Raw genomic sequence first — 15,000 nt, forward strand, 5'->3', positions numbered from 1 at the left:
CTCCATCTGTCCATCTGTCCATCTCTCTCTCTCTCTCTCCCCCCTCCCTCCCCACCCTCCCTCCCTCCATCCCCCCTCCCTCCCTCCCTCCCTCCCTCCCTCCTCTGGGGCCCCAGGGAGGCTGTGCTCGGCTCGGCCCAGTGGGGGAAGGGAAGGAAGGAGTGACTCTAGTTACAGTACAGAGAGACTCCCACTACTTTCCACCAGGCTGCCTGTCGTCCTCCTGTAGTCCCAGAAGAAATCAGTTTAGCAGAGAGGGGGTACAGGAGAGGTGGAGGGAGGAGTGGGGGAGAGGTTCCTGCCTCTCTGGGGAATGTGGGTAATGTAATAAAAGTGAGCTAATGGGGGGGGGGCACACATGGAAGAGTGGATAGTGGGTATGGAAGGCAGGCATTGGTGGGTAGAGGTGGTGGTGTTGGGGGTGGTTGAGGAGATGTGGGGGAGGTTGAGGAGATGTTGGGGAAGGGGTGGGGGAGGTTCAGGAGATGTTGGGGGGGTGGTGGAGTTTGAGTAGGTGTTGGGGGAGGTTGAGGAGGTGTTGGGGAGGTTGAGGAGGTGTTGGGGGAGGGGTGGGGGAGGTTGAGGGGGTGTTGTGGGGGTGGGGGAGGTTCAGGAGGTGTTGGGGAGGGGGGGGGGGTGGAGGAGGTGTTGCGGAGGGGTGGGGGAGGTTGAGGAGGTGTTTGGGGAGGGGTGGAGGAGGTTGAGGAGGTGTTGGTGGAGGAATTATACCCTCTACATTTATGGCACAAGGGCTCACTGACACTCTCTCCCTCCCTTCTATAGCTGCCGCAGACAGGGAACCCATGCTGTGGTTTTTAGGGGCTGGGGGAGGAGAGTTAGAAGGGTCTGGGCCCACAAAGATTGTTACCAGGAAAGTTAAGATGTGTAACCTCATTATAAATCATGTTAGCAGAAGTACAGTACAGAGTAAACAGCTAGCTGGCTGAACATGTCTGACGAGAAGAGACTGACATGACGCAGGGTATTGAAACAAACCAGGGTTTTAATAGAGCTGTTCACTCTCTTCTCTGTCCATTTAAAGCCCAGGATAATATTTCTTTACCACTTTAAAAGTGACCCCACATACAGGCCTGGTTAGGTTAGGTTCAATGTTCTGTAACCCCACATACAGGTTAGGTTAGGTTCAATGTTCTGTAACCCCACATACAGGCCTGGTTAGGTTAGGTTCAATGTTCTGTAACCCCACATACAGGTTAGGTTAGGTTCAATGTTCTGTAACCCCACATACAGGCCTGGTTAGGTTAGGTTCAATGTTCTGTAACCCCACATACAGGTTAGATTAGGTTCAATGTTCTGTAACTCCACATACAGGCCTGGTTAGGTTAGGTTCAATGTTCTGTAACCCCACATACAGGTTAGATTAGGTTCAATGTTCTGTAACTCCACATACAGGCCTGGTTAGGTTAGGTTCAATGTTCTGTAACCCCACATACAGGTTAGATTAGGTTCAATGTTCTGTAACTCCACATACAGGCCTGGTTAGGTTAGATTCAATGTTCCCTAACTAGTGATGACTCGGGCGACTCCAAAGGGCCTCAGGTCCCTAGAGAGCCCTCTGCTCCACTCTTAAGAGGAATGAAAGTGTGTCCCCCTGACCTGATCTGGTTTGATTGACTCATCCCGGCTCAGGCTCCATCTCTTCCCACTCGTCCCTGTTCTTCCCGCTCTGGCGTTCTCCTCTCGGGGTTAATAGTGATTAAGTCATATGGCCAGGCCAGGGTAGGAACAGGGGAAACCTGAGTGGCTGTTCAGGACGTGGCCAGAGCACTCACACGGACATCAGTCACACCGGGCCGACTGAGCTGGTGTCAAATAGGAAGACAGCATTAATAAATATCATTAATGACACCACATTAATGAGAGGGGGGGGGGGATGGGTGATACAGGAGGTCAGAGGTCAGGGTTTAGACGTCAGACAGTAAATGGATTCTTCCCTCCGGGAGAAAGCATCTTCAGTCCAGTAGCTGGGGTTTTATGTTTAATCTGTGTGGCAGCATTTTATCAACGTAGAACATTGAATGGTAAAATACAAATGAACCTTGACCACCTGTGTCATTACTACTGTCTATATTCTCCCTCCTAATAAATGGGGATTATATCGTTAGTTATATTATTACTTTTCCATCTTACCAGCTCTTTCTGTTGCTGTATTACATGGCTGATAGGTTGAGACAGGGTTGGTACATCTAAACACCAGACTGTTGTCCTCCTCCTCCACACTGTGTACCATCCTCTGCTGTCAGAACACCTACTACCAACACTACAGGCCAACACCTGCACTGACATAATGACTGTTCTGTGGCCTGGCTACATGTAGCCGCGGGGAGAGAGAGAAACCAGTGTGTGTGTGTTATTACAGGTTAATGCAGGTGGTGGTTAAGTCTGGGTGATGAGCACAGTCTGAGCCAAACACAACCATGTGTTAAAGTACATTAGAGGTCATGATGAAGGGGTTTGGGAGAGACAGTGGTTACGTCTCCAATGGCACCCTATTCCCTTTACAGTGCACTACTTTTGACCAGGGTCTATAGGGCTCTGGTCAAAAGTAAAGCACTATATAGGGAATAGTGTGCCATTTGGGACGTAACCACAAGCCTGCTGATGATCATCACCGTGGAAGGCCCGTCGGTCTGTTCATTTGCGTCACTGTGGGTCCGAATGCAGCCTGCCAGGGCCATAAGTTTGGGCTCAGCTAAGTGGAGCTGAGTTAGATCTGGGACAGTTTGAGCCAAGTCATTCAGTTGTGTCAGATGAAACCAGCGAGTAGAAGAGTGGGAACCTGGCCTGTATCACGGTGAGGGAATCTTTATCTTCATCTCTCTCTATCTCTATATATCTCTCTCTTTCTATATCTTTCTCTCTCTTTATCTTCATCTCTCTCTATCTTTCTCTCTCTTTATCTTCATCTCTTCCTATCTCTATATTTCTATGTCTTTCTCTCTCTTTATCTTCATCTCTCTCTCTATTTTTCTATATCTTTCTCTCCTTCTCTCTCTTTATCTTCATCTCTCTCTTTATTTCTATATCTTTCTCTCTCTTTCTCTTCATCTCTCTCTATCTCTCTCTTTATCTTCATCTCTCTCTATCTCTATATTTCTCTCTATCTCTATATTTCTCTCTCTTTCTCTCTCTCTTCTCGTTTGCGACAGAGTTGCTTTGTTTGCTGCAATACATGACAGGTTGATTTGGTTGCAGGTTTACAGATCCCTGCCTGGTTTACAGATCCCTGCCTGATTCACAGTTCCCTGCCTGGTTCACAGTTCCCTGCCTGGTTCACAGATCCCTGCCTGGTTCACAGATCCCTGCCTGGTTCACAGCTCCCTGCCTGGTTCACAGATCCCTGCCTGGTTCACAGTTTCCTGCCTGGTTCACAGTTCCCTGCCTGGTTCACAGTTCCCTGCCTGGTTCACAGTTCCTTGCCTGGTTCACAGATCCCTGGCTGGTTCACAGATCCCTGCCTGGTTCAATAGATCCCTGCCTGGTTCACACATCTCTGCCTGGTTCACAGATCCCTGCCTGGTTCACAGATCCCTGCCTGGTTCACAGATCCCTGCCTGATTCACAGTTCCCTGCCTGGTTCACAGATCCCTGCCTGGTTCACAGATCCCTGCCTGGTTCACAGATCCCTGCCTGATTCACAGTTCCCTGCCTGGTTCACAGATCCCTGCCTGGTTCACAGATCCCTGCCTGGTTCACAGATCCCTGCCTGGTTCACAGATCCCTGCCTGGTTCACAGATCCCTGCCTGGTTCACAGATCCCTGCCTGGTTCTCTTAGATGCGTTGTTTTTTAATCCTACAGAGCGTTGTTTAGTAGTGTCGTGTGCAGTGGAACGTTTTGTGTTGTAGAACTACAGCTCAGACTGACTGTATCGTAGGTGAAGTCCATTGTTACGTACCTCCATCAGTGCTTCTCTTCTCTGCTGTGTGGCTAGTCTCAGCTGTGGCTGGTACAATGTACTGCTTGATTATGAGTTCCGTGAGTTCAACTCTCTCTGTCGTGAGTGTGTCTGTTGTTATGGTTACGGGCTGTGTGTGTCGGGTGTAGCTAGCACTGTGTTTTAACCTTGAGAGCGGACTCTACTAGCTACAGTACGCTGCCTGACTGTGACACACTGGACCTGCATCCCAGATGGCACCCTATTCATTTAGAGTGCACTTATTGTGACTTGGGCCCTCGTGCACTATAAATATACTATTTGGTGCCGTTCGGGAGGCAGACTGCGGCCTCTCCCCTCCCCTAACCCTCCCCTCCCCTCCCCTCTCCTCTCCTCTCCTCTCCTCTCCTCTCCTCTCCTCTCCTCTCCTCTCCTCTCCTCTCCTCTCCTCTCCTCTCCTCTCCCCTCCCCTCCCCTCCCCTCCCCTCCTGATGGAGGTTAATTCAGTTAAAAGCCAGATAGATAGTAGAGGCGGCCCTGCCAGCTGGACTCCTCTCACAATACAGGGCTGATAAATGAGCACTTTGCTGGGCCCCGAGGCCAGGCTGACTCTCTCTCTCTGTGTGAGTGGAGGGGAGACTGGAAGCTATCCACTCCCCCGCCTCTTCTCCCTCCACCCCTCTATCCCCTACTCCCCTGACGTTTGGCTGGCATGGAGCCAGACAACATCAGCCCCAGCCACAGCCCCAGCCCCAGCCTCCCAGCCCTATACCCCTTCCCCCAGCCCCAGACAGGCACATTAGTGGGTCTGCAGTGCAGTGCAGTGCAGAGCAGACAGTGGTGGATGGGGCAGTCACATTCCACTGCCTGGGTCTCTGCTCTGGCCTCTGTGGGAACGTGGCTCAGGACATGAGATTGGCTGCTATGATTGAGTGGTGGAAGATAGGCGGACAGCTGCCCAGCCTGATTGGTTCCCGCTATCGCAGGGGAGGGGCCCCAGGTCTGGGTGTTGAGTGACAGGTTGAAGGCTGAATGGGAAGGTGTTATGGTGGCCTGTCAGGGTCAGATGACTTCCTCAGACAGTAGAGCCACATGGAAGGTGTCCATGTCAGCAGTCTGGGGAATATTAGTGATGTGGTATCAGACTGCTTTTTATCTGTTAGGTGTAGTGTACATTTAGTAAGGGGGTCTAGACAGTAAATACACATCTAATGATGCTTTGTTATAAGCAACAGATACAGTGGCCAGAATCACCATTGGTGTTGGTGCTTGCTTTTTTTCACAAACCAGTTATGTGATTGATTGCTTCACTCACACTTCCATTTTACCAACTCTCACAGAGCTAATGGAGGTTAGGGCCAGACAGACAGACAGACAGACAGACCTGATCTAACCCACTGTGCTGTAGTCTATACAGGTCTGATCTAACCCACTGTGTTGTAGTCTAGACAGACCTGATTTAACCCACTGTGCTGTAGTCTATACAGGTCTGATCTAACCCACTGTGTTGTAGTCTAGACAGACCTGATTTAACCCACTGTGCTGTAGTCTAGACAGACCTGATCTAACCCACTGTGCTGTAGTCTAGACAGACCTGATTTAACCCACTGTGCTGTAGTCTAGACAGGTCTGATCTAACCCACTGTGCTGTAGTCTAGACAGACCTGATCTAACCCACTGTGCTGTAGTCTAGACAGGTCTGATCTAACCCACTGTGCTGTAGTCTAGACAGACCTGATCTAACCCACTGTGCTGTAGTCTAGACAGACCTGATCTAACCCACTGTGCTGTAGTCTAGACAGACCTGATCTAACCCACTGTGCTGTAGTCTAGACAGATCTGATCTAACCCACTGTGCTGTAGTCTAGACAGACCTGATCTAACCCACTGTGCTGTAGTCTAGACAGATCTGGTCTAACCCACTGTGCTGTAGTCTAGACAGATCTGATCTAACCCACTGTGCTGTAGTCTAGACAGACCGGATCTAACTCACTGTTCTGTAGTCTGGTCTCTGTGGTATGTTAACCCCTGTGTTGTAGTCTAGTCTAAGCCAGACCAGGCCAGTCTAGCCAGTCCAGGCCAGTCTAGGTCAGTCCAGGCCAGTCTAGGCCAGTCCAGGCCAGTCTAGGCCAGTCCAGGCCAGTCTAGGCCAGTCTAGGCCAGTCTAGGCCAGTCCAGGCCAGTCTAGGCCAGTCTAGGCCAGTCTAGGCCAGTCCAGGCCAGTCTAGGCCAGTCTAGGCCAGTCTAGGCCAGTCCAGGCCAGTCTAGGCCAGTCTAGGCCAGTCTAGGCCAGTCCAGGCCAGTCTAGGCCAGTCTAGGCCAGTCCAGGCCAGTCCAGGCCAGTCTAGGCCAGTCCAGGCCAGTCCAGGCCACGCGCTGACTGTGAGAAGTGCTGTTGAGGCTGAGGTGGAGGTGGAAGTGGTTGACATGGATAATTGAGTGACTGTCAGTGGCTGACAAAACAACAGAAAAACTGCTGATGCACAACCACATTTCAAACTTGCACCTTGTGTATTCTACTACTCTAACTCTCAACAGCAAGTTGAGACCCCGACTGAGTTTATGCCTGGAGCCGGCCCTGCTGAGAAGTGTTGAGTTGTGTGTGTTGGAGTGTGTGTGTGGCTGAGTGTGTGTGTGTGTGCGTGTGTGCATGCGTGCCCGTGTGTGTGTATATAGAGTTATATTAGTGCTGATGTTAAAGTACTTATAATAGAGAGGAAAGGATTGCTTTAGCTTCTGAAGGTTCTGGGAACAGAACAGGAACCATGACAGCAGTAGGATCTATGAAGGTAATATGAAGAACAGGAACCATGACTGCAGTAGGATCTATGAAGGTAATATGAAGAACAGGAACCATGACAGCAGTAGGATCTATGAAGGTAATAGGAAGAACAGGAACCATGACAGCAGTAGGATCTATGAAGGTAATATGAAGAATAGGAACCATGACAGCAGTAGGATCTATGAAGGTAATATCAGGTAGCACTGATCTATCCAATGGATATAGGAAACACTGCTAAGAGGACCATGACATTGGTTAACCTTTGATATAAATCCCGATACTGTCAGGTGGTTCCTAGTAAGTACAGTAGGAGATGAGAGCCAGACAGGCAGATATAAACTCTATGGCTGTGCCAGGAACAGACTGAAACAGGCTTAACAGGCTGATGGTTTCACTGGTCCCATAGAAAGGGATGTTACAGTACATGACAACCTAGATATGATGAATGGCCCATACTTGTCACTCAAAACTTCCTACATCGTAAACTATGCAGGCCAGCTGTGTGCATCAAATACCTGAGATACTGTTGTTTTGTTTTCCACATTGCTAAGATGTTACTGTGGCGTGTGGAGCATGCTGCGTGCATCAATCCTTCATCTGAGACAGCTAGAGTTCCCCTGAAGGAGGGTGAGAGAGAGAGGAGTGAGGAAGGGAGGGGTGTGGGAGACAGGAGGAGGAGGAGAGGGTTGATGTGATCTTTATCTCTCTCACTCTCTCTCTGGCGTGGTGACCCAGGGAATCATGAATGTGAAGGTTGTTAAAGAGACATGGAGGCCTGGAGAAGGCCTGGAGGAGGAGGCCTGGAGGAGGAGGCCTGGAGGAGAGGCCTGGAGGAGGACTGGAGGAGGAGGCCTGGAGGAGGCATGGACAGACTGGACTGACTGACTGACAGCAGCTGGGAGGTAGGGGGTGGGGGGTGAGACGGGGGAGATAGGGGAGAGAGAGAGAGGGGTAAAGGAAGAGATGGACATTGGAGAGAGAAAACAGATGGAGAGAGACAGGAAATGGAGAGAGAGGAGATGAAGAGAGACAGGAGATGGAGAGAGAGGAGATGGAGAGAGAGGAGATGAGAGACAGGAGATGGAGAGAGACATGAGATGGAGAGAGACAGGAGATGGAGAGAGACAGGAGATAGAGAGAGAGGAGATGGAGAGAGAGGAGATGGAGAGAGAGGAGATGAAGAGAGACAAGAGATGAAGAGACAGGAGATGAAGAGAGAAAGGAGATAGAGAGAGACAGGAGATGGAGAGAGACAGGAGATGGAGAGAGACAGGAGATGGAGAGAGAAAGGAGATGGAGAGAGACAGGAGATGGAGAGAGACAGGAGATGGTGAGAGACAGGAGATGGAGAGAGACAGGAGATGGAGAGAGAGGAGATGGAGAGAGAGGAGATGGAGAGAGACAGGAGATGGGGAGAGAGGAGATGGAGAGAGACAGGATATGGAGAGAGACAGGAGATGAGAGACAGAATATTGAGAGAGAGGAGATGGAGAGAGACAGGAGATGGAGAGAGAGGAGATGGAGAGAGACAGGAGATGGAGAGAGACAGGAGATAGCGAGAGAGGAGATGGAGAGAGAGGAGATGGAGAGAGACAGGAGATGGGGAGAGAGGAGATGGAGAGAGACAGGATATGGAGAGAGACAGGAGATGAGAGACAGAATATTGAGAGAGAGGAGATGGAGAGAGACAGGAGATGGAGAGAGAGGAGATGGAGAGAGACAGGAGATGGAGAGAGACAGGAGATAGCGAGAGAGGAGATGGAGAGAGACAGGAGATGGGGAGAGAGGAGATGGAGAGAGACAGGATATGGAGAGAGACAGGAGATGAGAGACAGCATATTGAGAGAGAGGAGATGGAGAGAGACAGGAGATGGAGAGAGAGGAGATGGAGAGAGACAGGAGATGGAGAGAGAGGAGATGGAGAGAGAGGAGCTGGAGAGAGACAGGAGATGAGAGACAGAATATTGAGAGAGAGGAGATGGAGAGAGAGGAGATGGAGAGAGACAGGAGATGGAGAGAGAGGAGATGGAGAGAGACAGGAGATGGAGAGAGAGGAGATGGAGAGAGACAGGAGATGGAGAGAGAGGAGATGGAGAGAGACAGGAGGAGGCCTCCTCCTCCAGGCCATATTTCCCTCAGATTACACAGATACACATAAAATTTGAAAACAAATCCAATATTGAAAAACTCCCATATCTACTGGGTGAAATTCCACAGTGTGCCATCACAGCAGCAAGATTTGTGACCTGTTGCCACGAGAAAAGGGCAACCAGTGAAGAACACACACCATTGTAAATACAACCCATATTTATGCTTATTTATTTTATCTTGTGTCCTTCACCATTTGTACATTGTTAAAACACTGTATATATAATATGACATTTGTAATGTCTTTATTGTTTTGAAACTTCTGTGTGTGTAATGTTTACTGTTAATTTTTATTGTTTATTTCACTTTATATATTCACTTTATATTTTATCTACCTCACTTGCTTTGGCAATGTTAACACATGTTTCCCATGCCAATAAAGCCCTTGAATTGAATTGAATTGAGAGACAGGAGATGGAGAGAGACAGGAGATGGAGAGAGAGAGGAGATAGAGAGAGACAGGAGCGAGAGAGAGAGGAGATGGAGAGAGAAGAGATGGAGAGAGGAGATGGAGAGAGAGGAGATGGAGAGAGAGAGGAGATAGAGAGAGAGAGGAGATAGAGAGAGAGAGGAGATAGAGAGAGACAGGAGCGAGAGAGAGAGAGGAGATGGAGAGAGAGGAGATTGAGAGTTAGCAGGCAACATAAGACTGACAAAACTGAATTGAATGGATTGACAATTTTAGTTAGTAAGTTTATAGATTTTGTGCCAATAATGAAAATCCCATTAACACTACCGTAAAGCTACAGTACAGTTCCTCTTTATGTTAAGTGAGCACCTTTCAGAATGAAGCCCCAGCCAATCCACTACAGTCATTACAGTGGCAGTCCCAGACTCAACACTCTCTCACACTGTTATTCCAAAACCTCCTCCCAAATGGAACAGAAATATGAAAAGGTGCAGACATGTTTTTTTTAATATTATGACTAAGTTAGTTCTCAGCAGATCAGACGTGCAGTGAGTGCAGCAGACACGTTTTGGAACTTGTATGTTTGTATTCGGATTTGAGTGGGTGATTTTTCCCTTTCCTTGGGGGTTGTCTCTTTAAGTGTCTGCCCAAACAAACAGACACTTGAGGAGTGGTGTGGTGGGACTGGTAAACACCAGGAATACAAGAGCACCTTGAAAAGCCCTCTCTCTGCCCCCATCTCTCTGCCTCTCTCTCTCCCCCCCATCTCTCTGCCTCTCTCACTGTCTCCCCTCTCTCTCTCTCTCTCTCTCTCTCTCTCTCTCACTCTGTCTCTCTCACTGTCTCCCCTCTCTCCTCCTCTCTCTCCCCCCATCCCTCTGCCTCTCTCTCTCTCTCCCCCCATCTCTCTGCCTCTCTCACTGTCTCCTCTCTCTCTCTCTCTCTCTCTCTCTCTCTCTCTCTCTCTCTCTCACTGTCTCCCCTCTCTCTCTCTCTCTCTCTCTCACTGTCCCCTCTCTCTCCCCCCCATCTCTCTGCCTCTCTCACTGTCTCCCCTCTCTCTCTCTCTCTCTCTCTCTCTCTCTCTCTCTCTCTCTCTCTCACTGTCCCCTCTCTCTCCTCCTCTCTCTCTCTCTGGTCTCAGATCTTGGCCAGTTCTCAGAGCCTCTCAGTCTTAAGTAGACCACACTGTTAAAGCAACAAACCTGCCCCCATGAGTAAACATAGAACAGAGAGACAGACAGACAGAGAGACAGACAGACAGGCAGGCAGGCAGGCAGGCAGGCAGGCAGGCAGGCAGGCAGGCGACAGACAGACATATCCCTCATCCGTTAGACCTGGAGAGAGGATAGGAGAGAGAGATGGAGAGAGGAAAGGAGAGAGAGATGGAGAGAGGAAAGGAGAGAGAGATGGAGAAAGGAAAGGAGGGAGATGAACAGGGAGAGAGAGAGCAAGATCACTGTCTAAACTGAGAGAAAGGGATAGAGAGAGAGGAAGGCAGAGGGAAGGGAGCGAGCGAGCGAAAGAGTGAGATGGAAAGTAAGAATGCAGTAGAGAGAGAGAGAGAGAGAGAGAGAGAGAGAGAGAGAAGGTGAGGGCTGTCAAGGCTCAGCTCTGGTTTGTATCTCAGCCGTGACATGTGGATGTACAGTATAAAGATGAATGCAGCAGTGTATCGTCTCACAGTCAATAGTCAACACACTTTCATATAACCTACAGTACCTGTTTCCAGTTAACTCAATGATAGACTGTGAAACAGACAAAGCCTAAAGAGATGAATCATTTAACTCTATGGTCTGGAATAGTAACCAGGAAGAACACCTGTCCCTAATCCCAGTGAATGATAGAAACATGTTGTTGTTCTTCTCCATACAGAGGCTGAAGGCGGCGCTAGCACACCACCCGGGAGCAATCGCCAACGGCAACATGAACAGCATGGGTCACATGATGGAAATGATGTCATCGCGGCAGCAGCAGGAGCAGGGGGGCGGCCACCACCACCTTCACCCCTCCCACCCTCACCAGCACCTGCCGGCTCCGCCCCACAGCCACGCCTACCAGCACCACCCCCACCATCACCACAGCGGCCACAGCCAGGGCGGGCACCACCACCCACAGGGCCACAACCCCCATCACAACTCCCACCCGCCTCACCTCCACCCTGGGCACCCACACCAGACCTCACCCCCGCCTCACCTCCACACTGGACACCCACACCAGACCTCACCCCCGCCTCACCTCCACCCTGGACACTCACACCAGACGTCACCCCACCCTCCACTTCACTCTGGACCAGGGTCACATTCACAGGTTAGCACTCACAAGTGATTATTTCCCCTAGCATAGGTACCGGAGACAGAGGTAGAGGAAGGTAAATATCAGAACCATTCATGTATAGACAGAGGTTTATGAAGGTTTGTCACAAAACCAAAGCATGTCAAGTACCTACTAAAACCACATGTGAAGCCAAAAGCACCTACTTTAACCCAAACCATAACAGTTCTAGCCTGTACTTTAACAGTCTGGTAGACAAAGAGCCATTAGTGGTTTGGTTTAAATGCAGTAGAGGAAATGACATTACAAATTCACTGTAAAGCGCCGGGGCTGGTCAGACACATTTTCCTTCAGCCGTGGGCCGTGGCCATACTGCCAAGAAGAGGTTAGTTACCTGGCAACAGACACAAAGGTCAGTTTTTCCATCGAGGTTGGTCAGCTGCAGATCAGTCTCAGCGGTCAGGAGGGTCAGTTGGAGGTTGTAAACTGTCTGGCGTAAAAGATCCTCAGGGCTTGTTTGGAAACAGGACTCCAGAGCTTCACCCTTAAACTAAAATACCCCACACACACTCATTTGGGGAGTTTAGGCCTTTACTCTGTTAGGTTGCCATAACATATATACTGGGCTTCAGTCAGTCAGTCCAGTGGTCACATGTTCCAGGTGTTGTAGGGTTAGGATAATGTACAGACCAGGGCTTCAGTCAGTCAGTCCAGTGGTCACATATTCCAGGTGTTGTAGGGTTAGGATAATGTACAGACCAGGGCTTCAGTCAGTCAGTCACAACATGCTCCAGGTGTTGTAGGGTTAGGATAATGTACAGACCAGGGCTTCAGTCAGTCAGTCCAGTGGTCACAACATGTTCCAGGTGTTGTAGGGTTAGGATAATGTACAGACCAGGGCTTCAGTCAGTCAGTCCAGTGGTCACAACATGTTCCAGGTGTTGTAGGGTTAGGATAATGTACAGACCAGGGCTTCAGTCAGTCAGTCCAGTGGTCACATGTTCCAGGTGTTGTAGGGTTAGGATAATGTACAGACCAGGGCTTCAGTCAGTCAGTCCAGTGGTCACATGTTCCAGGTGTTGAGGGTTAGGATAATGTACAGACCAGGGCTTCAGTCAGTCAGTCCAGTGGTCACATATTCCAGGTGTTGTAGGGTTAGGATAATGTACAGACCAGGGCTTCAGTCAGTCAGTCACAACATGCTCCAGGTGTTGTAGGGTTAGGATAATGTACAGACCAGGGCTTCAGTCAGTCAGTCCAGTGGTCACAACATGTTCCAGGTGTTGTAGGGTTAGGATAATGTACAGACCAGGGCTTCAGTCAGTCAGTCCAGTGGTCACAACATGTTCCAGGTGTTGTAGGGTTAGGATAATGTACAGACCAGGGCTTCAGTCAGTCAGTCACAACATGTTCCAGGTGTTGTAGGGTTAGGATAATGTACAGACCAGGGCTTCAGTCAGTCAGCCCAGTGGTCACAACATGTTCCAGGTGTTGTAGGGTTAGGATAATGTACAGACCAGGGCTTCAGTCAGTCAGTCCAGTGGTCACAACATGTTCCAGGTGTTGTAGGGTTAGGATAATGTACAGACCAGGGCTTCAGTCAGTCAGTCCAGTGGTCACATGTTCCAGGTGTTGAGGGTTAGGATAATGTACAGACCAGGGCTTCAGTCAGTCAGTCCAGTGGTCACATGTTCCAGGTGTTGAGGGTTAGGATAATGTACAGACCAGGGCTTCAGTCAGTCAGTCCAGTGGTCACAACATGTTCCAGGTGTTGTAGGGTTAGGATAATGTACAGACCAGGGCTTCAGTCAGTCAGCCCAGTGGTCACAACATGTTCCAGGTGTTGTAGGGTTAGGATAATGTACAGACCTATAAGACTGGCCTGGGTTATTGGCACTAGTCATGGAGAGCTGACAGAACACACAGCCGATCATCAACCAACAATACATATTGTTATTGTCTTTGGTTTTCACCTATATTTGACATTGATTCAGACATTTGTCCCAGGACTGATGTTGTGATGTTGACATGGAAGTTAGTGATGTAAATTACAATAAGGCCAAAGGTTAACTAAGACCATTAATGTATATTTGACTGTTGAGCCATTAGGACCCCCCCTGTATGTTCCAAAGATATCCTTCTGTCCCGTTAAAACATTACAACAACACTGGCTGTATACACAGCCGCCATCAGAGCAACTTGTATTTTCCACCATCCTCCTGAAAACGCTAATGATCTGAGGACTGAAAGCACTTGACCCATGCCAAGTATATGTCAGGACCAGTCAGTGGGCATACTGAGGGGTTTTAGAAAGCAAAGCAGGCTCTTTCTGACTGTGTGTCTGTGAGGGTTAGGCTGAGTGGAGGTGGGCGGTGGAAAACGGTGTCCTGACACTTCTTTAACAAGGCGGGCAGGGCTGCTCTGTAAATCAGTCCAGTTACTCACTCACTCACTCACTCACTCACTCACCCACCCACCTACTCCTGACTGACTGGCTGGCTGGCTGACTGACTGACTGACGCCCTCAGATGGGGAAGAAGTGGTGGGGAGGGGGAGGGCACGTGGCATAGCCATAATTTTGTTTTTAGGGAAGTGACTGTGAATAGTAATTTCAAACAGGCAGAGTAGGGACTGTGAATAGTGACTTTACACATGTATAGTAGGGACTGTGAATAGTGATTTTAAACAGGTAGAGTAGGGACTGTGAATAGTGATTTTAAACAGGTAGAGTAGGGACTGTGAATAGTGATTTCAAACAGGTAGAGTAGGGACTGTGAATAGTAATTTCAAACAGGCAGAGTAGGGACTGTGAATAGTGACTTTACACATGTATAGTAGGGACTGTGAATAGTGACTTTAAACAGGCAGAGTAGGGACTGTGAATAGTGATTTTAAACAGGTAGAGTAGGGACTGTGAATAGTGACTTTACACATGTATAGTAGGGACTGTGAATAGTGATTTTAAACAGGCAGAGTAGGGACTGTGAATAGTGATTTTAAACAGGTAGAGTAGGGACTGTGAATAGTGACTTTAAACAGGTATAGTAGGGACTGTGAATAGTGACTTTAAACAGGTAGAGTAGGGACTGTGAATTGTGATTTTAAACAGGCAGAATAGGGACTGTGAATAGTAATTTTAAACAGGTAGAGTAGGGACTGAATAGTGACTTTAAACAGGCAGAGTAGAAACTGTGAATAGTGACTTTACACAGGTAGAGTAGGGACTGTGAATAGTGACTTTAAACAGGCAGAGTAGGAACTGTGAATAGTGACTTTAAACAGATAGAGTAGAAGTAAGAACCAGGAGGGTACAACCCATTCAGCTAGGTTAAGACTTTCACGAGATGTTAGGGTAGATGAAACATGGAAATGAGACATAGTTGAAGTCCTTCTTAGTGACCTGTAAATGCAGAAGACACATTTCAGTTGAAGGCATTCAGTTGTACAACTGACTAGGTCTCCCCCTTTCCCTTTCCATTTGTGTGTGTGA

At 48.9% G+C, this 15,000-nt stretch overlaps 1 protein-coding gene across 2 annotated transcripts in view; it reads left to right on the top strand.

The window, feature by feature from the left end:
- The window catches only part of creb5b (cAMP responsive element binding protein 5b), a 90,751-nt gene that overhangs the window by 69,091 nt on the left and 6,660 nt on the right, over positions 1-15,000 (top strand). For both annotated transcript variants that reach the window (XM_036936841.1, XM_036936848.1), the window contains exon 8: positions 11,112-11,546. In XM_036936841.1, coding sequence (XP_036792736.1) covers positions 11,112-11,546 — 435 coding nt within the window. The remainder of the gene's footprint in view (positions 1-11,111; positions 11,547-15,000) is intronic.

The sequence above is a fragment of the Oncorhynchus mykiss genome, chromosome 2 (assembly GCF_013265735.2).
Source record: "Oncorhynchus mykiss isolate Arlee chromosome 2, USDA_OmykA_1.1, whole genome shotgun sequence".
NCBI classification, from domain to species: Eukaryota; Metazoa; Chordata; class Actinopteri; order Salmoniformes; family Salmonidae; genus Oncorhynchus; species Oncorhynchus mykiss.